This window comes from Wasmannia auropunctata, unplaced genomic scaffold, assembly GCF_000956235.1.
Source record: "Wasmannia auropunctata unplaced genomic scaffold, wasmannia.A_1.0 LD336088.1, whole genome shotgun sequence".
NCBI lineage: Eukaryota > Metazoa > Arthropoda > Insecta > Hymenoptera > Formicidae > Wasmannia > Wasmannia auropunctata.
In genome coordinates this window covers 1016886-1042061 of record NW_012026802.1, presented here as the reverse complement: position 1 = coordinate 1042061, position 25176 = coordinate 1016886, and the positions used below count along the sequence as shown (strand labels likewise).

The 25176-nt window shown below is 40.3% G+C and overlaps 1 protein-coding gene across 2 annotated transcripts in view; it reads right to left on the bottom strand.

The window, feature by feature from the left end:
* LOC105448179 overlaps positions 1–25176 on the bottom strand; it is a 76428-nt gene that overhangs the window by 2884 nt on the left and 48368 nt on the right. For both annotated transcript variants that reach the window (XM_011686607.1, XM_011686608.1), the window contains 3 exons: positions 10993–11306; positions 10354–10571; positions 304–632 (listed from right to left, as the gene is read on the bottom strand). In XM_011686607.1, the coding sequence (XP_011684909.1) occupies positions 304–632; positions 10354–10571; positions 10993–11306 (861 nt within the window). The remainder of the gene's footprint in view (positions 1–303; positions 633–10353; positions 10572–10992; positions 11307–25176) is intronic.

The window sequence follows — 25176 nt, the reverse complement described above, 5'->3', positions numbered from 1 at the left end:
AATTTGCTCGACTGCAACAGAGGAGAAACCCAGAGAATGAGTCGGGACGTTCTGCAGCATTTGCATAATCGCTGCCTCGGCCATTTTTCTAAACCACTTTGAACCTGCTGCTAGTTCTCAGCACCTCGAAATGTCTCGGGGTAGCCGAGTACATCCCGAGTCGGGCTAACTCCCGGCGGTCTCGTATTCGCATATGGCCACCCCGGAAACTACGTGAATTATTCCGCGGGCGATACAAACCCGGAGATACGAGAACACGACAGCCGAGGTCCTTACTATACACCAGTCTGTTTGACTACTCACCTGAGAGGCATTGCCCGCGCACGTTGCTGCTGCACTCTGACCTGCTGTTCCCTCGGGACCGAGCAGGTAGCGTCTCTAGATTGTTGTCGCTGCTGTTGATATTGATATTGCGAGCCACGATCGCTTAGCGTCAGCTGCGTTAGATACTCGCGGAGCTCGGGCTGGCTGGCCAAGAGCTCGCGTCGTGCCTGAATACTTGAAGACGGGTTAGACGTCGACGTTGTCGTCGTCGTCGTCGAGTCGGACCACGGTGGCGGAGGAGTATGCGAGCGTGACATCATCGCGTACTTGTGATAGAGATACTCCTCGTACGTCGGTGGTAGACCGGTCTGCAAAACAAAAAATGTGTCTCATAATTAATAAAGAAAAGATACAGATAATAATTTTTATAATTTTGTAATTACTGCAAAATATCTAGTTGCATACACAAATGCACATAATACAGAGAAAGGAAGAAAGATATTAGCGCTTGGATTTGTAAGTTTGCTATTCTGGACGTTAACAAGTGTAATAAATAAAAAATTAAAAAAAATAAATTAGGCGTTATTTTATTAAATTAAATTATTTACTCAAATAATTAGCATACAACAAATTATTTTTATAATTTGTGCGAATGCTTTACAGGGGTTTACATACAATTATTTTATATTCTTATATATTTATTTGCAACTACATTTTAAAATACGTAGTACGCAAAGTTTTAAGCGTGAAATATATTATATATAAAAACTGCATGTGTCACAATCTCCAAAAAAAGAATTTTTAAATTACGCTGTACGTGGGAGGATATTTGCGACGGTTTCACATAAAACCTGTTTCCGAGATAAGTAACTAGTGTCAGATTCGATATAAAAAGCACTGTTTTTTTGTGACTGCTTGTTTGTCCCTAACAAATCTATTGTTTTATATTTAATATAGTTTCATAATTAGAAATATCGTTGTTAATAATTAATTACTATAATCTGAAGCGATAAACGAAATTGGAATATGCTAATGAGTTATAACATTTCCACCCTCCTATATTCCATTTTGTTTAATAAAGAGCCGTGAGATTAGTCTTTGATTAATTAACAGAATTAATTAACAGTAACTTCAGAAATCTCCCACTGCTCGCGAGGTTGCATTAGGGTCACGTTACTCTATCCGCAACTCCGATTCCCAGGTTGTAGTTACTTACCATTATGTTTGCATGACTGTGGTTCCGACACCTGATCTTTGGTATCGCGTTTCAGATACGAGAAATAATGATTCGTAAAATAAAACTGCGGTTGCGATCCTTTTTAGCTCAAGGAAAATAAAGGACTCTCCGTCTGATCCGTGAACGCCTCGATCTTTCTGATGTAATAGTTTCATAGAGCACTTTGATAATTTGAATACAACCAATACTAATACTGATCATTCTCGAACGATAATAACGAGAATAATCCTGTTTGTAAATAACGCATTTGCTGTTACTATAATTTTATCAAAAGTTAAACTTTTGTAATTCGCATTAATTCATCAACGCAAACTCGCGTAACGAAGTTAGCCGCGTAAATCAGTTCCACATTTTTCAATGTCCATTATCTCACGTTGAAAATTATAATAAAGCCGCGAACTGTTTTTTAATGTTCCTCTTGAACCGACCGCGGCGGTTTTCAGCCACGGCGTAAAACGCGGCGGAAAAACTTCTCTCGTTTCTCATCGGGCCGACTTGCCTCGCACATTATATCGTGAAAGCTTGAGGGAGCTTGCAAGCATATGTTCTCTCCTTTTGCGTGCCTCGCAAAAGGTGTCGACTCTCGTTTAATCGTCTAATTGTCGTGTAATGCTCTTGTATTTAATGCTAACTTTATGCTATTAAGGTTTTACGCAGAAATGACTTTTCGCAGTTTTCGCATGTAACATATTTTATTAAACATTTTTAAAATTAAAAATTACCTTCTTTCTAAAAGACTAAAAATTAACCAAGCTTATATATGAAAAAATGGTGACAAACATGTTTCTTTAAAATTTCTCTCTGTATTTATTTATATAATAAAAGTATTAAATTAGAAATTATAAATCTTCATGCTTCAAATTCAAATAAATCATTCAACAATATTAAGTACAATCTAATTATTTAAGAATATCTTGATAAAGGAATATTTCAGCGAAAAATAATTTTTAATAAGAAATATTTAGAAAGTCTAGAAAATATTTTACATTTTTACATTAATATTACATTTCATATTAAATATTATATTTTTATTAGAGGTACGAAAAAGATGGAATTGAGTCAATAATAATCAAGAAAAGTCCAATTTATATTCTAGCGTGGAAGGGATGAAAATTTAAATGGGAAGAAATAGTATAGTATAATCTATATATGTGTATAGTAACATAGATGTCATCTGCAAATGGAAACATACGATGCACTTCTTTATATCCGCGAATCTACACTCTATCGAATGTCAGGAAACTTGGGCTATAAATATGTATTCCATCGTGAGAGATATTTTATGCTTTCTGAAAATGAAACACATCGAGAAAGTTGTCGGTATGCCAATGGCATAGCTGTCGTTTCGTTTCAAGGATCGTAATGAAACCACGAGTACATCTCCAGCAAATTGATCGAAAAATTTCTCTTTCTTCCCGTTCGGGAATTTCTCTTGCTAGTCTAGTTGCGAAAATATTCGATATACGAGAATAAAAGAGTCATGAGGCAGAATGAAACCGTGAGATGAGAATCAGAAGTCCAACACGTGGAGCTCCCCCGCGCGATCGCTTTTGTCGAATCGAGTCGGGCAACTCGGGCAGGCAGGACTTTTCGATTCTCACGACCTTCACTCTTGACGAAGTCAAACGCCGACAACCACGGCCTTCTACTCGACGAGGAGGAAGAGTGAAATTGAATTTCGGGATTATTATCTTGTGATTCCATTTTCTAGCGTGAGACGAGCGTGGTTGCCCTCGGGCGTTCGTTTAAGAGGATCGCCCAGAGCCCCCGTGGTTGCGTTTTTCCGTCCGCGGTAGCTTCGCTCCGGGACAGAAAATGATTATGTTTCTCCCGAAAATGCTGTCTGTGCGAAAAGATCTCGGCGAAATTGTCTCCAATTCTGCATATGATGCGCGCGATTTTTCAACGTGCATCGTTCGACGTGCATCGGTCTTGCAATATGCAAACGCATTATTTCGCTTGTAATTACTCCGTTCGTTTTAATTTCGTATTTACACACTATGTGAGCTCTACTAATTAATTAATGTATCTCAATTTGAAAAATTATTAATTAACGAGGATAAATACAACGTTTTTTTTTTCTATTTACCCTTGCGACGATTACAAATTACATGTGCGAGATGCGGCAGCGAGAAATGTTTTCCCTACGGAGATAAATGTTGTAAATCTTTTTCATCATCGTTGCTTGACTGGCAATTTTCGCTCTTCATTTTCGTTTCATGCGATCTCTTTATTGTATCGTAACTCGCCTTCTCGCACTAATTTTCGCTCATCTCGTCTCTCCTCCCTTTCGCAGGCTGTACCAATTTAATCCACTCCTACCTAGCTGGTTTTATTTTTCCATTACATTTATATCTTCTCTTTCGTCCATATCTTTTCCCCCCCCTCTCTCTCTCTCTCTCTCTCTCTCTCTTTCTCATCTCCCGATCTCTTGCAGCCGTGACCAGCCTTCGTTCCTGCTTCATCATTTACGCCGCTTGTATCATTTGGGCTAACTCACGCGGTGAAATTAATATGCGAGAGCTGTTCGCGAGAGCAGCTCGCGAGAATATATATCTTATACATTCTGTAACTGCGGAGCAGTTCCATGAAGCCCCGGAGTATTACACGTTACCTCTCCGCCTAAATATTCAAAACCGCGCCGTTCTTTAATGTAAACGCTCTTGTCGCAATAAAGGCAGCTTAATCGCGGCTTCTCACCCGCGCCAACATATTGCGCGGGTATGAAATTTTCAGTCCGCTGATATGACGACGCGTCTGCAACAAGTCGACGCGTAATCAGAAATGTAGGATTCAGTGAAACCATCATCTAATATCCGGTAAACGCCGCGTATCCGATTAATAATTAATCCTTAACCGGTATCAATATCCCGAAGTTCTCGGAATTTTCATTACGATCTCACGATAGCCGAGGAAACTTCATTGGCGAGAGGGGCTCGTGAGACTGAGTTTTCCCGGAAGTTCGCAGGGATGATAACACGTCAGTTTCCTCGGTAATTGCGGTGAGCTGAATCACGCGCTCGTTCGCTCGCTAAAGGATTTTCTCGTCCCACGCGGCACCGTCCGAAGGAACCTCTTTGCGCCTTCCCGCGAGGGGCCGCCTGACAAATGGGTGACTCCCGCGGGCACAATGTAGCTCCGCGGCCTCGCGGGAAAATAGTAAAGGCGAGGCTGTTATTCAAATTAGAAGGCGCGAGTGCCTGGCGCGTCTGCGGCTCATGAATGGAAACAACCACTAAAGGACCCTGCGAAGTAAGCTCGAGAGTTCTCGAGAGAAAAGCCTACTCCTTTTCTTTCTGGAGCACAAGGGCCGGGGAAAATATACAAAATATAAATTTTTTTCGGTCACCAAATGAATTGAACGTCTATTTGGCCGCTATTGTGATTTAATCTCTTGCGAACGATCGGCCGTGTTTTGTAAATCAGAAGACATCGAAATCTTGAAAAATCGCCCTGAACGCGAGATTCACATTTCACTGACCGAAATTGTTTCAAAAGCACTGCGTAAATTAAATGCAAAGTGCACGTAGAAAGTAAGTACTAGAGACAACGACAAAATTCTGAAATGCTTTAAACCATATTCCTCGCAACGCACATAAAGTAGTTCTACCGAGAAAAATCTAGGGAAAAATAATGTTCTTTCTTTTATATAAACGATCTAAGAACACAGCGGTCATAGGTTGGCTAACGAGCAACTACATTCCCTCTTTCTCTCTCTCTTTTCTGTGAGATATATGATCCACAATTACGGTCTCGAGAATGTTTTTCCGAGAGTCTTCTTTTATCAGGCCGCACAATTTAGCCGTGCGTACCGTAGTGAACTTCCCCGGAATGGTTTTGCATTTCATACGAGCACTTTCCGAGCTCGCGCGTGCTCGCTCGGGCGACACTGCTGCTCGACGTTTCAGCCCGAGAACAATTTCAACTCTTTTTCGCGATCTCCTTTGACGACCTCTTCATTTTGGAGCAGCTAAGTGCAAACGGAGCCTTCTCATTATCGCGACACACAGGAAGCCGGTTTAAAAATCACACAGCGCGATTATTCTCTGACCTCGAGCTTCTTCTTCAACGTATACACCAATGTCATTTGGACAAATCGATTTTGCGGAATAATACGCAATCATTATTCACACTTCATTTCATCAAACAAATAATATCGATCTTTCCGTTAAAATATTAAATATAAAAGAAGACGCCATACGAGATTTGGAATTTTATTCCGACATTTTAAAAGATTGCATTGCCACAAAAATCTCTCATCATCATTTATTACTCTTCTTTACAAAGGACATCAATTTTAAGATGTAAAAGATAGATTTTTTAAAATAAATGGTACTAGCATAAAATTTGTCTATCCGAGAGTTCAATAAACTTATATTGATGATCTTTGTACGAGAAATAAAAATTGCCGAACTACTCTCTAAAAGTGAATCAGTGGAGTCATCACTGAATTGTCTGTGTATATATCATTTTCCAATGGTATACTTAGAACTGTGATAAAATAGTAGCTATTTTAATGTCGTTTCAGTGATAATAGATATATTGATTCAAACACCATCTTTCAGTAATATTCACTGTTTGAACCAGTATATTATCACTGAAGCGACATTGAAATAGTCACTGTTTATCACAGTTCTAAATATTGAACCATTGGAAAATGATATATATATATACTGACAATCAGTGATTCCACTGATTCACTTTTAGAGAGTACGTGATGACATAAACGCGCGCGTTATCTCTTTTTCGACAGATTATCTTTCCATTCGATATTCGAGCTGCCGTCGTACCGTCGTCGTACTACAAGAGTTTGGAAAATAAGATGTATCACGAACTCGTGACGCTCAGCACTAATTTTTCGACGCAGTACATCAACTTTCTGACGGTGACGATGGTAGGCGGCAACTATAGGATAACATGACAGAAGAATTTATGTTCCAGTCGGCGCCGGAGAACTATATAGAGAACTATATACGTGACGGAATTGGGCAGCCAACCGGATTAGAATGGTCCTCGAGTTAAGAAGCCGTACATTGAATTTGCTCCTCTCTCTCTCTCTCTCTCTCTCTCTCTCTCTCTTCCACCTCGTTGTTCCTGTCTCAGTCACTCGCCTCGATAAAGCGACTCCTCTTTGAGATGGTGAATCTCTTCGAAGGAACGTGACCGAAGCAAACTTGAACAATTGGGTCGCCGAGCATGCCGAAATTTAATGTACAGATTGTGGATCGAACGGCGTACAGAGGTTTAATTGCATTTTCTAGCACTATATCACCGTAAATGTCATATTGATGTTTATTGCTCTCATTTTTATTTTTCACAGATGTTAGAAGTTTATTGCTTTCATTTTTATTTTTCACAGATGTTAGAATAATAGCGCATGTCTTATAGTGTATGTACATTGAAATGTTTATTATTAGCTATGTAAAATCATCTGAAGAATGTGTAATGTATAAGAAAATCTGCTGCAAAACAAATTGTTTGCTAATCGTTTGTCTTATTTTTTCGTACTTAAATAAATTACGAAAGATAGTAATAATATTAATCAATTTTTCCAGTTTTTAAAAACTGGATAGAAAAAGATAGAAGTTTTATCTTTTTTTCAAGAAATTCGATCAAAACGTGTCAAAAGCAGGTATTAGAAATTTACCATTTTTAAATTCAGTACTACTCGCATATTGCTCAGAGTTTTCGGCGTTTTACCGGAAATAATACTAGTAGAATAATTCGGCGAACTTTGATATTTGAGAAAATTTCAAAAATAGCTGTATTCTTCATAAGCTGATACATGGTTGAAATATGTACATCGAAACAGTATATAACATGAAGGTTTTTTCTCTGTAACGGACTTATCGATGAAACTTGATACATTCGCAAATTGTTTTGATCCAAATTTTTTGGACATACAAGTTTTTTTTTATATGAAAACTACAGTGTATTGATATTTCCGGTCTGTGAATTTCCCAAATCGAATTCATCATAAACTGACAAATGCATGTTTTGTGCACGCTCGAGAGTATCAACAAAATTTTCTTATTACATCGCTGCGGATCGATATTACCCGCAAAAACTTGTAGTGTAATACATTGTTAATTGTTAACAGAGTAAAAAAAAACAGTAAAATAATCAAAAGTTTCGAAATTTCGAATATTTTGGAATTAATGTAAACTAATGTGCCACGACGGAAATTGTTGCGTAAATTTGGATCGTAGACATACATGCGCAGAATCAGATTGATTGGGAAATGAAAGATGAAACGGATGTTTCGACGTCATACATTTCCGCGCAATGTCGGGAACATCAATCCTGACGGTATCGTCATCAGTTATCGTCATTGCGTAATAAATTCTCCGAATAATATTTAACGTTCGCGCGTGTATTTTACGTACGTAAAATGTACGTAAGACGTACGTAAAACGGCATGAGATATGACCTGCCAACACATTGTATGCACAACTGGGACTTATGCGAAACGATAAACAGAGTTTCGAAATAGTCTGACAAGCTTTTCGTATAACTTATTCCGGATCTGTTCCGTACAATCGCTATATAGACCAAACATTAAATCGAATTGAGATATTTCGAGATGTTACGTTCATATTAATCATATTATATCAGGAACATAAAAAATATGTATAAGCACGTCCACTTTATCTGTACATAAAAAAAAACGATTTTATTAAAGTATAAAATTTATCTAGATAATTTAGCAGATCTGTGAAAATAATTTTGTTGAACCATAATAATTGTTTAGAAAATTCAAGCATGATGAGCAATCATGCTGCAAAATGCTGCAAAAAGTTTTGACATTCTGACAATCAACTTGAGCGTCCTACATAATTATCTCCAAAATTATTTTCTACATCTAGCTACATTTGTAGATACTTCCACCGTCCTTTCCGCGTAATAATTAAATTATAAACTAAATTAGCACCAGCTAATAAGCTGCTGATATCGGAAATATATCACTGTATTTGTGCTTATTATAAATATTTTGTTATTTCGAGATCAATGTAAAGAAATAATGACATCAGTGTTTGTCATTCTAAAAATTACATATTATTATTATATAACAGAAAATATTGTCACTCGACGTCTTATTGCATTATCTTATATATACATGTCAACAGATACACGAGGATATCGATATCTAATCAAATAAACGCACGTGCTTGAAATACGTAATTTTTTTTCTCGAAGACTTCGTGATTATAATTATAAAAATGTATCCTAATGTTTTTAGCTCGTTGTTTTTCTTCGCCTCGCTTGCGGTTTTGCCGCAATTTATTAAACACGCCGTTGCCATGTTTAAAATAAATTTTTTCTTTTTCACGAAAACAATCTTGCAAGAGCTTGATAAGCGCAATTTTTGTTATTGCAGGATCACGTTGTTTGCGCGATACGGCCGCGACATCTACAGACGTCCCGCCAGTCGTACGATCGTCAGAATCGGCTAATTAGCAATTACTAATAACTCATTTGGCGGCCCACAAAAGGCCAATTTGCGATTGCACCGATCGCGCGCGCGATCGTTTACAATGCTCCAGTCTGCTGCAGGCTGTGCATCGTTCCGATTATCGATCTTCGGGACGTTCCGCGGGAGGTGGCTGATTGTTAGATCGCTGCCAATTTCCTCGTCATCTGCTCGTCACGGAATTGCGCAGCGGAATACAAATCGAGTGACGGACGGCATTCCTGCAAGAGTTACTGCGACCGCGTACCCGCAGGACGGAGCGATAATTCGTTTCGATAACTCGAGATATTATGTGATTGAATAACCGGCTTTATCGGAATCCAGCCGAGGTGTACCGGTATATCGTCGTTGATACGTTATACGTTGCATGTGTCGCGGCCGGGCCGTTATATCAGCGTGCGCGGTACAGAGTATCTACGATTGCGCGAATTAATATTCCGGTTATATCATTTAAAGCGCGAGGGGCAACGATGACAATTTGTAACTATTGTCCGACCAGCTGTTATTGCTTTACGAGCGTTACGCTCTTACAAATGACCGAATGCCGATTGTGGCCATTGTAGAATATTGACCGCTGTCCGGAACTGCTGTCCGTTTGTACACGCTCTGAAACTTCATTGTGTAGACGGTAACTGCGCAATATTATCTTCGTTGAAATAATAGCTTGTTGGAAAGGCAGACAAGTAATAATGTAGAATTATTTATTAAACCAGTTTCCCGAGATGGATGCAGTGGTCAGTATTGTTACGTTTAGAAACGCTGTTTCGGACGGTAGCAATGATGATCTCAACTCCGACGATCGCAACAGAGGGGTTTTTTAAACTTTCAAAAGTGCAAATTGCGAGTCGAATAAGCTAACAGATCAACAATCTAAAAGATCGATTACAATGCCAATTGATGATTACTCATATTTTATTTATATCAAAGAATTTAATTTCTGTTATTTGGGACACACATGACACGATGTAGGATTTATAACGTTATATGTAGAACGAGAAATGTAGATAATAGGCTTAATTAAAATAAATAGTCTTAGTAAGCACGGATTAACGTTGAAATATTTGAAATTTTAATTTATGAAGATGCTACATCCATTATTACGTTATTATTATATTAAATTTAAATTAGGAGGTAATAAATTTAACGTTGCTTCGCGTATTGTGTACGTATACGTGTTTAATTTCGCGAAAATTAGCTCGGATGTCATGAGCCGAGCAGGAATTATTACGAAATGATTTACTATTGAATTTAGCTCCCGGCTATGCGATGGAGGGGAAAACGTAGCAATATCATTAGCGGCGCTTCTCTTATTTACTCCACATCAACGTAAAGCAGAAAGAGAAAAACATAATAATGGATAATAAACCGCGGCGAATCTTACCTGCCACGTTTTTGCAATCGCGACGTCGTACGTCGGCGGCGGCGACGTCATAGACGGAATAGCGGAGTAAAGAGGTTGCGATCTGCTCTGCGAATTCGACCGACTCGTCCCGGTCTCGGTGACGATCACGTTCGGCACGGTGTCCGGTATGGTGGCGTATAGCGCTTCCGGTATGGTATTCTCACGGATCCCACCGCCGAGGACACTCGAGCCCGAATCTGCGAAGTGTCGAAAACAGAAGATTGCAACGTTCTTTTCTATCTCTTTCCCTGTTCTCAGCGAGCTTTCGCGCGTCGCATATACTTTATATGTATTTTCATCTAGCTACTTTCGAAGAAATCTACTTTAGAATTCGAACACGATATTCCTGCACACAGAAAGAACGATTTTGCTGGATGCAGACCTGAAAATAATTTTTGTTGGAAAGTCAAACTGATTGCTAGAATATCAAAATAATTATGTTAGAAAGTGGAATGCTTATCATTTTTAACTGTCCAACAAAATTATTTTGGATAGTCCAACAGGAATTATTTTCAGATCTGTATCCAGCAAAATCGTTCTTTCCGTGCAGAATAATTATTATTTCGACATCTGCATGATAATGAAATTTGTGCTTAATAATTACGCGAACTGACTGACCGATGTAAGTGTAATGCGACTCGGCTCTGTCAGCGCTTCGAGTCCTCCGCGAGTGAGTGAGCCGCTTCTCGTGCTTGTTGCTCTTCATCGTGGACCTCGCGGGTTCCGTCACCGTGCTGCTGCTCCCGGTCTCGTTTGACGTACGAGTCTTTGGTACTCGTCCGTCATCGGGTTGCTTTCGCGAGCCCTTCCCCTCCGACTTGTTGCCCTTCGTCTTGGGCAGGAGGATTGTCAGTTTTCCCTGGATGACCGAACTTCGTGATTTCGGTAGATCCACGACTACGCCACAGGCACACACGTTCTCATTAGGCATCCTGAAAAAAATCCAGACGGCATTTTAAAAAAAACTATCCTCCGCAGAGTAGTGAGAATTAGAATTAATTTTTAATTATTATGAACCAGACACATTCAGACGAGTTACAATCCGATGTTAATTATCCTTCGAAAAAATATCTTACACGAGTCTGTTAAAATCACATGAGAATAATATTCCACGAGAAAGTGGCAGAATGTGTCAGAATAAAATTTATGAAATATCTCGTAAAGTTTTTTATTTTTCGAGGATTTTAATGCTTCCCGCGCGAAACACTGCGAAGGCTTGGTTTATATTAAAAAATTATACAGTTTCATAAATAACGTAAGTCACTGGGACTTAACGACGCTGAGATTCGTAACGGTCTCTCGCAATCCGTTACAGCTGGCGCGCACTCTACCAAACAACGTTATCGACCTCGTGCGCCGCGCGCCATTATTAACGACCCTATAATGGCCCTTAATTGGAATCACTTCGTAACGTTTATTCGCAATAGCGTCCCGCTCAGCATCGGTTCTCGCGTGACAAACGCGATTACGCGAGCTCGGGACGTATTCGAGAAAAAAGAGCGTGGCGAAACTTTTAACGGGTCCCATCCACGCGCCAGATTCGATTGACAAATTGAATTGTAAAAAATTCCGATGGCCCTTTGATTCGTAGATCGTGCACAGTTAACTATACCAACAAGATTATCGTATGCCGGAAAAAAGAGGGAAGTAATTAAGAAACCTCGCCATCTCAACTACGGGTCGTCGTTACATTTAAAAATATCAGAGAAGTATGCTTATCGCATTCCGTATGCGCATTTGGATCATTCCGTGCGCGGAATCTTTAATATCGCAATCCAATTCGAACTTTCCGGAATAAATCATCAATCTGTCAAATCTCACGATGAGAATTTTCGATGAGAGCGGAGATTCTTCAAGAGAAAGAAAGAGAGAGAAAGTGAAGTTGTCCTTTTTATTTGATTTTTACTATGGCGGAAAAAGAGGAGGATGGTCCCTTATAATTCCTGAGAAAATCTTATTCCCCGCATATTTGGAAAGTCACTTCTGAGAGAACGAAGTCAAGCCAGTTCGCGTCGGATCGCACAATCCCATTTTATATCGTCGAAATGAACAATGCCTCTCAGTATCCTCGTCGGATTTCGTTCTCGAGCACTCTTATCCTCTCAAGATTAAAAGGACCGTCGCCTTCACGTTTATTATCCTTCCGTCGTTTCTCCCCCTAAACCACTTTCAACGAAGTACTCGATTTAATCCCGTACTTTCACGTCGGACCATCATCGGTATCCAGAGACTCCAGAGATCAAATGAAATGTTTTATAACATACTCTAGCCCATTAATAATTGTGTCAGAAGATTTATACAAATTCAGATGAAAAGAAGAACAGATAGAAGTCACAGATACAAAGATTGCATAGGATGAGACTATAGAGAGTATCGGAACAGAGACTAATCGAAATTATTGGCGATAATCTCATTAGTGTTATTTTGTTTAATATGACAAGCCGCAGGCAGGCACAGGATGTGATAATAGACTCGCTTTGACATTCGAGGCGCGTTCAAACATCCCGGGAATGCGTTCGCGCCTGGCAAAGTGACGCCCGGAGATAATTTCGGTTCTCGCCCGATTCGGGCCGAGAGGGACGAGCACGAGGCCAGGGCAGGGGAATCGCTACATGGAAATTGAATTACGTGCCCTGCTACGAAATGAGCTGCCAGGGACCTTGGTTAGTTTCGACGACAAACTGCTCGCTACAGTACTCGCAGACCTGCCCATTACTCATCCCGCCGGTGAGACCTACGGAACTTCTTCCATGCCTGACTTTAGACATAGTGTATCCAGAGCTTGTTCCCCAAAGGTACCACTTACTCGCCAGGACAACTTTTTAGGATAAAACAAGAATAGAGGGAGAGCGCGCGCGCGCGTGGTGTGTGTGTGTGTGTGTGTGTGTGTGTATATGTGTGTCTCTATCCTCATGGAGTCAATTCTTCTTTGACAAACAGATCTTATAATCGAATAGTTTTTAAAATATAAACAAACTTTACGAACGCGTATCTTTGGCTGAGTAAAAAGTTTTCATGAATACCGATAAAGCCTGCGATATTTCCGAGCGCGTAATGCAATGTACCGCTTTATTGTGAGGGCAAATTCGTGATGGGGGTATTTTCGTGTATATATACGTGTATATATACGTGTATATACACCGCAGATGATAAACGCTACGTTATTGGTCTTACGACTCTGGGAAATTTATGGGAACCCCCGCATTTTTCTCTATATACATATGCGAGAAGATAAAATCCTGCATGTAAACGTGTTATATTGAACAATGAAATAGAGGGTAATTCCCAATAGGGACACACATCGCGTCCCACATGTTCAAAGTATCATTAATCGATGAGATCTTCGCGTTACAATTGCAGAAAATAGAAATGGGACGAGTCGATATTTATAATTAAAATCTTTGTCGAAAACATCAGCGAACGTAATCAAATACATCGCAGCCAGTCGTATCTCCTTTCTGCTTCGAAGCAATATAACGTTTAATTACAAAGATCCAAGGGTCGTCCTAGTTGCAATTAACGTCGCCGACATCTTCGATGCGGGTACGCGAATGACTCTTCCCGACGCGGGCGGCAGTTATCGGGCTGCATTGATATCGACAGAGACGAGAAATGGGCTTTCGAGCGATAATTATTACAATGCCGAGGCGCACAGCTCGTGCTTGAAGCGGACAGCTACGACTATCGTAAGGCTAAAGAGAGATGAGTTTTCCCTCTCTGCCAAGTGCCAGTAATATCAAACAAGAGAAATTCCACGCGCAAATTAGAAAAGTTACGTCGGATCGCTCGATCTTTGCGTCAATGTAAAGTACAAAATTCGCATTTAATGTATAAAAGGAGAAGCGATGTAAAAAACGAAAAGAAATATGAAAGAGAAAAACGGAAGTAACGCAATTCGAACGGCGAACAGTCTTTTTGATGACAGAGAGAAAAAAATGGTAATAATAAAATGGTAAAATGTAAAAAAATCGAAAGGCATAATAATTTTTCTTCTTCCTGTTAAATTGGGCGTATTTCATGCTGACGCGCGAATTACTCTGACCCTTTTATATTTTTAATAAAACTTGATGGTGTAATCCCATAGGAAAATCTTTGCAATTTATTGCGGTAGAGACGCGATATAACGTGTTTTGGTTATACAGCCTGACATCGGGTTAAAGGCGCGCGATGAGAACAAATATGGCAGCGAAACCGCGGTTCTCTCTTCGGAATTTCAGTCTCGTGAGATTCGCCTTATCTGCCCTTGGAAATTCTCGCGATTCCGCAAATTGTAAACAGGAATCAGCGCGAGGTAGCCTTTCTCTTTGATCCGCGCCGGGATTAATTCGTTACGGTAGAGAGGAAGGAAAATAACACGCACAGCGCCAAGCAACGTTAATTAATTTTGTCGAGCATCTTCCGCGGGACCTTAATTTCATTTTTCGTGCCGTCCGTCTGCGCGGTCCGTCTTGTGTGCGCTGTTGACGCTGAACTATCAGCCTACCCTGTTGAGAAACTATTAAATTATCTAAATATTTGCAATATTTGTAAAATACTCGCGCATAAATAACAACCTTACGAAGAATTATAACTATGCTACGACCACAGGAAAGTTTCGCGTCGTGGTTATAATTACTTTGTTATATTCATGTTTAGTTCATTGTTATGCTCATAGTTTAGTTTATTGCTTGTTTGTCACACGTTCATTGAATTATTTACGCGGCGTCTCATTTTACTCATTACTGAAAAGGGAGAGTAAAGTACGTCACACAGTAAAATATTCATAAATGGATTGCGCGTTTTTGTTCCAACATTTTGTGTCGTTGATATTGTACCAACGTCGGAGATCTCTCTAGTCGCGCCCTCGAGCATCGCGCGAACAAGAAACGCATCGCAGGAAGAAGCCCGCATAGTTCATGAATTCTCCCATATCTCCCTTGATTTTCGCACAGACACAAACGGTTGAAAAAATCGTATGCTCGTCGTGTTAATTAAAGTCCTCGACGACGAGGCAGTCTCGACGACGAGTTTCATAATTAATCCGCAAATGGACAAGAGGCCGGAATCTGCCGAAGAAAATTCAGCGCACGAATCTTCGCATAATAAATTTCCGGCGTTAGTCCCGCGTGAAATTAACGAACATAGACGTTTCATTCCCGCGATATTAAAAATAAGTGATCCTTTCTTTCTTCTTTCTCTTTCTCTCTCTCTCTCTCTTTTTTATACTATTACAACAAATTACTTACTACTATTACTACTACAAATGAATTTAATTAGTGACCAATGAAATTTATTATTAAAACAAATCTCAATACACATAATAACTGTCAAAATATGTAATGACAGCCGCTCGACGAAGTAAGCATAGTGAAATAATCAATTAGCATCACCGAAAAGCGGCAACAAATAATTTTGAGAAATGCGAGTTATCGACTTAACATGCCTTTTTTTTTAGATAGGATTTTAGACAAAACGCAACGATGGAAACTTTTTCTTTCCGCATTGTACATTTCGCTTAACGCATTGTCCCCATTGTACCGCAGAATTTATGGCCCCGCCGCTCCACGGAGTACTCGACATGTTTCCGCGCGTTTCTTGCTTTTCTTCCTGCCGACATTCGCTCTAATATATGTATACGATTCACGTATTGCGTAAACGTGGCAAACATCCTCGCGTAACGACCATGTATCTCTCGCGACTTTGCTCGCGACCTCTCTATACGTGCGCGTGTATTCAGAAACGTCTCGGAATTCTGTCAACGGCGCGTCAACGACTGCTAATGAGATTAAACGTTGCCCCCCTCCCGGCAAAAAGGCGGAAGGGCAATGAAGGGGGGAGGAATTGTGGTATCCGGTCTCGACGTGGCGCGCTAAATTTAACGCTGAATTTATCGTCAAAACGACAGGATAGGCGTCCATTATCCGCTGTTCTCCTCGTCGCAAATATTTCAAATACTTGGGCTAAAAGAATCAATAAGCTGCTCGTACATCGGCATCTAAATTGCAAAACGAGAGCCGGGAGCGCAATGCGGAACCGGGGATGCGTTACCAAAATATTCATCCGGATTGTTCGACGTGGCGACGCGCGGCGATACGCGCGGGTGAACTGGGTCATCGTGAAATATACCATTTTTACGAATGGATGTACGAAATGTGCATGTGTATTCGAAAGGAGTCGCCAGATCCCGTCCCAATGCGCCACTACTGGGCTTTAATACGATTACGCATTCGCTTGCGGCCACAGTCGCGAAATCGAGAGCATTCCGCGTCCGCGCACAGACGAGAATGCTAGTACTCCGTTTTGTCTATCTTTTTTTTTGTCCCTCCGCTGACATGAAATATATCGAATAAGTCCGAACTCACGCGAATAAAGATAAACAATTCTCACTGAAAGGCAGAAGCTTTCGTTAAACGCGAAATAAGGGATTGTTTTCGCAATCGAAACGCTAATTACGCACTCATGTAAAAGGATTCCCTTTGGGTAAGTTTTCTACAGTTTCTTGCACTTATAAACACTCTTTCTCTGTCGCTTATAATATTGACAATCATGATTCTGTTCTACGAATCGTAATATAAAAAAACCAATCTCAAAATTGAAAACGTATATACGAGAAATCTGACATGTTATACGCTGCAATAATAAGAGGGATTTCTGTTACTTTTTTCAAACATTCTCAAATAATGTGGAATCTTTCTTAAATGTGTGATCAACTCAGCTAAGAGCTCAATTAGGCTTGACATCGATATCGAGTGCATTCTTACCATTTTGTCACGATACTCATCATTATTGAGGACCGTAGAACGGACGCGTTTAAGCGTCGCTGTATGACGGAGAAATTCCGCCGCACAAGAAGCGAACAACGATAATTGAAAAGGACGAGGAGCGAAGGAATGACGACGTTAAGGGCGAAAGGTGACCTACAGCTCGAGCAAGGTGGCTGAGGTTGGGCCGGGCCTAGCATCCGGTTGCTGGCTCGACGTGACCCGGATTTACCTGGTCTCTCCACCACCCACACGCTCTTCCCTCTTCGCTCTTTCCCTCCTGCCCGTCTCTGTGTGCTCACCTGTGTTACGAGATAGATCGCGTAATCTAATAAACTTCACTGATAAAACAGCGCACGTAGTCACGCCGCGTGTCGCGATGTCACCCGTGCGAGGATGTGGCTTTACCTCGAGACAGATTCGTGATCCGTTGTCGTGTTGCTCAAAAAATTAGGTGACCCGGGAGATCTCGCGGCTGGAATAATGTCGACGACGGATTTTTCGCGCGATTTCGAATCTCGTTGTCGAAGTGGCGTTCACAGACGAGCGGTCACTTTGAGCGATCGCGATCGCTTGTCGAAAATCGTACGGGAAAATATCGCGCGGAGCGCAATTATTGAGTATCGATTTCACGCGAGTGAACTCGGTGCGTTTTAGTTACGCGCGCTTTCACCCGTGCTGCGACGACGGTACGGTTATGCGATTAAATTAGCCGGTAGCGCGCGTGACGTGAGCTTTCACACCAAACAATCGGTAACACGCACGGTATACCTGCAGACTCGGCGAAATTATTAGTCCTACAGCGACTCCTTAATTGAATTTCTTACTGGCACCTCATATCGGCGCGCGCGCGCGAGAGAGAGAGAGAAAGAGATCGTCATAAGCCGTACACGTCATACAACGTCTCATTAACTGAAACAATAAACGTCAACGCGACAGACAAGTTTCATTCACGGGCAAATATCTTAAACTTTATTAATGAAATCCCATCGATTAACTTTATAATAAAGATTTTCATCATTATAAAGATATTACGTTACAATAAAGAGTTATCCGAGCTGGGATAATGCAAAATGAAATAGACAGACTGAATATTATATTTGTTGTCAATATATAAAGACAAATAATTATTTTAATTGAACAGAATAATTGAAAAATAATTTTGTTCTGTTGTACATATATATTTTACGCCATATATATATATATATATATATATATATATATATATTGTTTTATATTTTAATTAAAAGGTAATAATATTGAATATGCATAATTTATAACAATTCCTGAGCTAGAAAAATGTATGAGGTTATTATTTTATTCATGTTGAAAATGCATACCAACGCGCATTGTAAACGTTCCGTTAAAATTATGAATGCGAAATAAAACGCGTTATTCGTTAGCATGTCGAAGTTTAGCAACGAATTAGTAATGGCGGAAAAACGCAGATTATTTTCACATAATTATGAATAATTCAATACACGAATTGCGTTATTGCGTTCTAGAAATTTATGTAAATATTCGGCGATAGTTAGAAAAACGTGTAAAAAAATCGACAGTGATGGCGGCCGACCGAGGCATGCCGTAGTAACAAATAAAAAAAACAAAGAATTCCTAAAACTTTCAATAATTGTATAATTCTATTTTGAAAAGCTTAAATACGCAATAAATATAATATTAAAAAAACTTTTTTCTTATGATTAATGTATTTCGATTTTAATTAAATTGCGCCACGCTAGCTAAGAGCTAATTCAATTGTGAGTCGTGTATCGCGAGGAATCCTTGCGCACGCAGGCGTGTGTTAATCCAATCTATTGTGTATTATATTAAGCCCAAATCATTGAAAGCAACAATTCTATTCGCAGTACATGCCAAGTAATTTTCGAATAATTTCCATGGAATGTCAATATCGTAAAAGTCGGTTATGCCTCGGTCTGTTTTGCAGGTAGTAAGCACAGGCAGCTGTAAGCTTCTCGCAATCAACAAAGGGGAATTCCTCGCGTATTTCTCTGAAAACTCATCCGTGACAGCATCGCGTTCACTCGCGTGAGAGTAACTGTGAGAACTGGAGACTAACTTACGAACGACGACATGGGAGAATCGATCCGGTGGGAACCGATTTGATTTGTGTCCGCGTGGAAAGAATAAGGAATAAAGAGAATAGCGGATGGCGGTCGTCGATATCTCGACATTTTGATAAATTCTTATGGAAATCGAGTCGAAGGATTCCGCGTGGTAACTTTATATTCCAACAGCAGAGTTATCTTTAGCCATGTCGATATCGACTCATTGCGACAATCGAGGAATGGGTTTCTGTTCAAGCATAATGTACATATAGACATACCGTAGAGTTACATGGTATAATAAGGAAACAGACCGAGAGCGTTATGTGCCTTGCGCTTGGAGGCGGATTGGTCTTAAGCCTACTTCAGACGATCCATAATTCGCGCCAGAATTTGGGACAATTCTATTTATGATTTCATACAAAGACACAAAATATACATAAATATATATGTATATAGAGTAATGCACATATATATATATTAAAAGACACGGGTCGTATAAAATAAATAGAATTCTGAAAAACACGAATTATATTGTAGATCGCCTAAAGTAAACTCTACAGCGGAAATGTCGATTGTTTCGACAAATAACAATACGCCATCACATAACCAATATCTCGCATCCGACAATGTACAATCGATATACTGTAATATACTACACTCGAGAACTTTGACTTTAAATAATAGATTCTTTGACGAACTTGAAATTGGCTTTTTTCCCTTCTTCTCCTTTTAGAAAAATTTCAGTACTTCCGTGTAAACAGGTTTGGTTTCTTAGAAGCGACGAGAAAAGTTCGCAATCAATTTCGTTTTGTCGTTATTATCGCGCGATCCGAGTTAAACCCTCTCAGTCCTCTCGCGGAGAAAGAACAGCCGACTTCCCGATGCGATTAAAAAGTTGGACCGGGAAGAGCGCTGAGCGCCAGGGGGCCATTATAACAGTGTATTCTTCAGGTTTTACGCTCTTCCAATTCGACCCAGATTACCCGCGATCGATCACCAAAGTCGATATCCCGCGAGCCTTAATTCGCCCAGCGAAAACGGCAGCGAGGCTGGGCGAAACCCATCAAAGTTAAGCACTCGTTAGAGTGCCCTCGTCCCCGGGCCGAAGTTAATTCTGAAGTTGCTACTGCAGGCGAGATCGCGTTCTGAGTTTTACAGTCGCTTATTTTCATTCTCCGTGCCCCTTCGACACCACAAATTGCATTATAATGCACATCGATTACGGAATTATGCTTATGAGTTGCCAATATACAGCCCAATTGCGTGATTGAAAGAAATGCTAAAAAGAAAGAAAGGAGAAAAAATCAAATGCACTTTTTATACCCTCTAATTGGGTTACTTCCTTTAAATGAGAAAGAAATTGAATGCATCTTCTGCTCTGAAAATCTCCGATTTTTTATATCTCAGTTTATTTAAAGATTTTTTATTATTTATCTTTTTCAATAGATTTTATATTTACAATTTGTAAATCTAGTCGCGATTGATAGTGTTTTAATTATCGTGTTTTAAAGCATTTTATGTTGTTATAATATGTATATTTATATCTCAAAAAAGTGAAGAGCGCGTTTATTGATCAAAAAATTGCTTGTTAATTTAATTCGTTATTACAACTTCTCAATTTAGAATTGTGTTTCAATACCGACAAATAGTCAGCGTGCAGTTTGTATGAATTGGAAAATGTATATAAATTCACGCAAAAATATTATTATTAAAAATATTATTAGGCGATCCTGCTTTGATCGATAAAGGCGCTCTTCATTTCTTGGCATTATCCTTTCATCAGTCCATTTCTACTTATTATTATTGTATATTTATCTTTTTTGCAAAATTTTTTTACCCTCTGATCTCGGATTTTCAATTTATAGAATCTGGAAGAGAATTGCACAAAGGCAATGCGTAGTAACAGGAAGAGTCCTGAAAAATGGATACGCCCTAAATTGATAATGTAAAGTCATGGCTTTGATGTACGAAAGCGGATGTGAGTCGATATGATCTAAAATTTAATTTGCTTGATAAATATAATAGTGTTTCAGTTCAAAGAATGATAAAAGGAAAGAGCTCAATTAAGTAATTCTTTTTAATCGTTTGCAATATGCGAATATCGTTACCGTTACGTGCTCTCTTTCTCAATTAATTGAAAAATCGTAATTCTCTCGTATAAATTTTTTAAAAATAGTTCTGAAAATTCTGTAGAAGTAAGTTTTAAAATATCGCAACTCTCAACCACGTAAGCGTTATAGTCTGACTTGTTATAAATTCGGAGAGAGAAATAAAACCAAGTTGTGTACCGACACTTGTTACAAAATCAAAAGTAAGACCGAGTAAACAGACTGCTCGTTCGCGTGCGCGAAAGAAAAAAACACGAGCGAAATGAAAATTCCGGCGCGTCTCTTCCAATAATCACAGTAATAAAGAGACAAAGAGACCTTCCGCCTGGGTTGTCGCATAACTGACGGTAGAAAGAACGAGAGAAGGAAAACGCAGGAGAGACTGAAGCGCCGTTAAACAAAGCGATGCCTGGGTGTCACCTCCTTTAATCGTTCGTCACAGAGCAAGCGAAACTACGTCTATGTTTCTTCGATTGAAACAAACTCGGTGACACGGAACAACGACGAAGGAGCAAACTTACTGCACAAACGTCCATTCGTCGTGAGTTGAATAAATCTGCATCTTTATCGGCGTTTATTTTCCGCCGGGGCATTCTGTGAAACCGACCAGCTTCTCAACATCCAACGATCCGATCGAAGGCATCCGATCGGAGAAATATCGTCAGCAGAGAAAAATCGTCCACCATACATTGGCGGACGATTGCGGATGGCGGATGATAGCGGGATCACGAATGCAGTCGTGGTGTATTGATGAATTCACGGAAATCTTTTATCTCAGTTAATCAGAAAGGATCGACGGAGATTAAAGACATCGAGTAATGAGAGAGAGAGAGAGAGAGAGAGAGAAAATAGTAAAAAAAAAATTTTCCGACGAGAGAGAATAGTCACGACGAATCGAGCTCGCAGGGAAGCTTTTTTATGCTCGCTCGAATGGAAGGATTACACATCCTGGAAATCCTGTATGCGACAGGAACGAACGGCTGCCATCTCTCGTACTCGAGACGATGCATACGCGAACGTCGGGAGAAAAATTACAGCGCGACTTACGCGAGAAAAATTGTGTCATGTGATTTTCCTGCTCGTAAGTTTCCAGCTCGCACCTTGTCGTGCAAGAATTATTAATTATTATCCAAGCGTTAATAATTATCGGTTTTCAATCATGTAATTTTTTGCAACTGATTTCACGTTTTCTTAATTTAATTATCGTTTTTCCTATAATAGACAAAAGAAAAAACAACTCAGAGACATTTATATCACAATAACATTTACATACTGAAAATACGCTCCTTATAATTTCGTCAACTAAGTATATGACGACTGTCAAAGGAAATCCATTATAAGCAAACCCCGAAAGTGAGACAGGAGAAGATTGCCATCGAGTAAGGGCCGTTACGGGACACTCAGGGATTTTTCAGTGCCGACTGAATGAGGAATCCTGTTCAAAGCTACGTTTTCAAAGCTCACCGAGAATTCAATGCCAGAATTTTCTGCGCATTCACATAATACCCTAGGATACGTGAATCCACGAGAAGCATTCCTAACGAATGATCTAAAAAAAGACAAAAAGGTAGGCAGTAAGAGATGGAGAGGAGAAAATGGAAGTGACAAAGAGACATACACACAGAGAGAGAGAGAGAGAGAGAGAGAGAGAGAGAGAGAGAGAGAGAGAGAGAGAGAGAGGAGGAAAATAGGATAGATAGAATCGGAATGAGGTTTCGATTCTGAAACAGGGCGCGCGTTACAAAGGAGAAATTGGGCCACGGCGAACTTACTTGGTAACAGATTTCATTTAGGAATTATTCTGTTACATTTTCCATCCACGTTCTTAGCGATTTCGCTTAAACTTTAATGAGAATGCGCGAAACGTCCGCGCGTATTTATTCTTCACAGTTCGACACATTTGCCCGGAATTTGGAAAGGGCTGACTAGTCCGTATATATTTGAGAAACCGTGGAGATTACGCCAGAGTCGACAGAGGCGAAAATGAAATTTCGCGAGCGGATCGCCGCGCGCGTGTCCGCGCTGTAGACTCGTCGCTGACGAACGGGACACGTTCCGGGATTAGCTTCTGCTTCAGGGATTACCAGATCTCTCGTTCCCGGGATTCGAGGTTCGCGATCATTAGAGATTACGGTTGACGACACCTTAATTCCGAACGCGTGCCGATATCCGGTTAACGGAGGTCCGCCGCCGGGAACGAAAGGGCCCCGCTACTTTAACGAAATGCTGGAAAAGGCTAAGGCCAGGAAATGAAGACCGCGCGGGGAAATGAGCTTAACTTTCTTTTCTCGCTATTCGATGCATGAACCGCTAAGAAGATCATCGCGAAACTCGAACCACAAAGGCACCGATCGCGAATGCGTGATTAATTGAAAAGAAAAAAACTGTTTTACGCATGAGGAGATAAAGCTTTCCCGATATTCCCTTGCAAATGGTAATTGCAGAATATATAACAAGATACATTCAATATACATACACTGTGCAATTAATTAATTTCAGATTAAATTCCATTCCGTGTCACAATACCCGCAATAATTTAAATATTTATAATACGGAGTATATTAATGCAGCGTTCACAACAGTAATCGACGTAGCAAGAGACATTTTTCGAATTTTCAATTAACGCGACGACTCGCGAAAGCTTCGACAATTTGTAAGAGAGTACGTCGCGTCTTATAGAGTAAGGAACTCGTTTGCGCACGACACAAAAAGGATGTCGGCGACGAGTCGGGAATATTTCAAACTTAAGCGGAGGAAAGCGGGCGCGCGAGACAGGTGGACGCTGCAATAAAAGTTTGAGATCTCCATCGTGAAGTATAACAAAAGGAGCGGGAGAGAGGCGACGAATCGAGGTAAATTTTAAAGCGTACGAAAATAGTTAATGAAATAGCACGAAAAGCTATAGGCGGAACGTGAGACAATTTGTTTATATTTGGTTGAATATTGCTTGTAAAATGCTGACAAATGTTTCTGTAAACCGTTTATCGCGAACTCCGCGGGGATAAGTCGGACGGAGTCCCTTGCACTTGAGGCAAATTGTTTCGCCAAACCTGAGATAATACGTTTCAATTATCGAGCCCGGCTTTATCCGCGGGAGACTAAGGAAAGAATCGAAAGAGACTCAATAACGAGTTGGTTATGCAAGCGATCTATTACGGACGCAATTACGATATTGATTAAGTACACGAGAAGCCATCGCCATTTAATCCACCTCGCCAAATCGAATTATCGTGGTGCAAATAGTTACTGTGTGTGCATGCGTATATATGCATTTGTACGCGTGTACGTGTGTGGATGTGCGAATGACAAATTCAAATCAACATCTCTGTTCGAGTGTTCGCGTTTGTTCGCGACGTTTTAACTGAATAGGTGCTCGAACATGCCGTGGCGTGACGCGCGATCGAAGCAACGATCGATGAGGGTCTCTTCGATTCCTCGGAGACACGTCGAAACGATCGTCTCGAAGTAAGACGCGGCATCCAATCGCGAATAGAATGACGCGGGATGCAAACCGGATTCCGAGTTTGTCCCGTAGAACAAAACGTGAAAATAAAATGCCCGGCATCCATTTTACGGGCGTCGTAAATTACTAGCCGTCGCGCACGTTTCTTTCTCGCTGATGTTTCGCGGAAGTCAATAACGTGTGTGGCGAACGAATAGCGGAAACGCGCAAATAAAATGAAAATAGGTATATCCGATATATACGAGAGCATGAGACTCTGTTGCACGCCCATAAAATCTCTTTCATGCTTGCTATTGTGAGAAAATCGCTCAACATAATCTAAAAACCACGTGTTTGCGTATGACAAATGAAAAAAGGATCACGTTTGTGATATGAGATACCGATAGCAAAAGTGACAAAGCGTTCGTGCGAGGTGAACGCGGCGG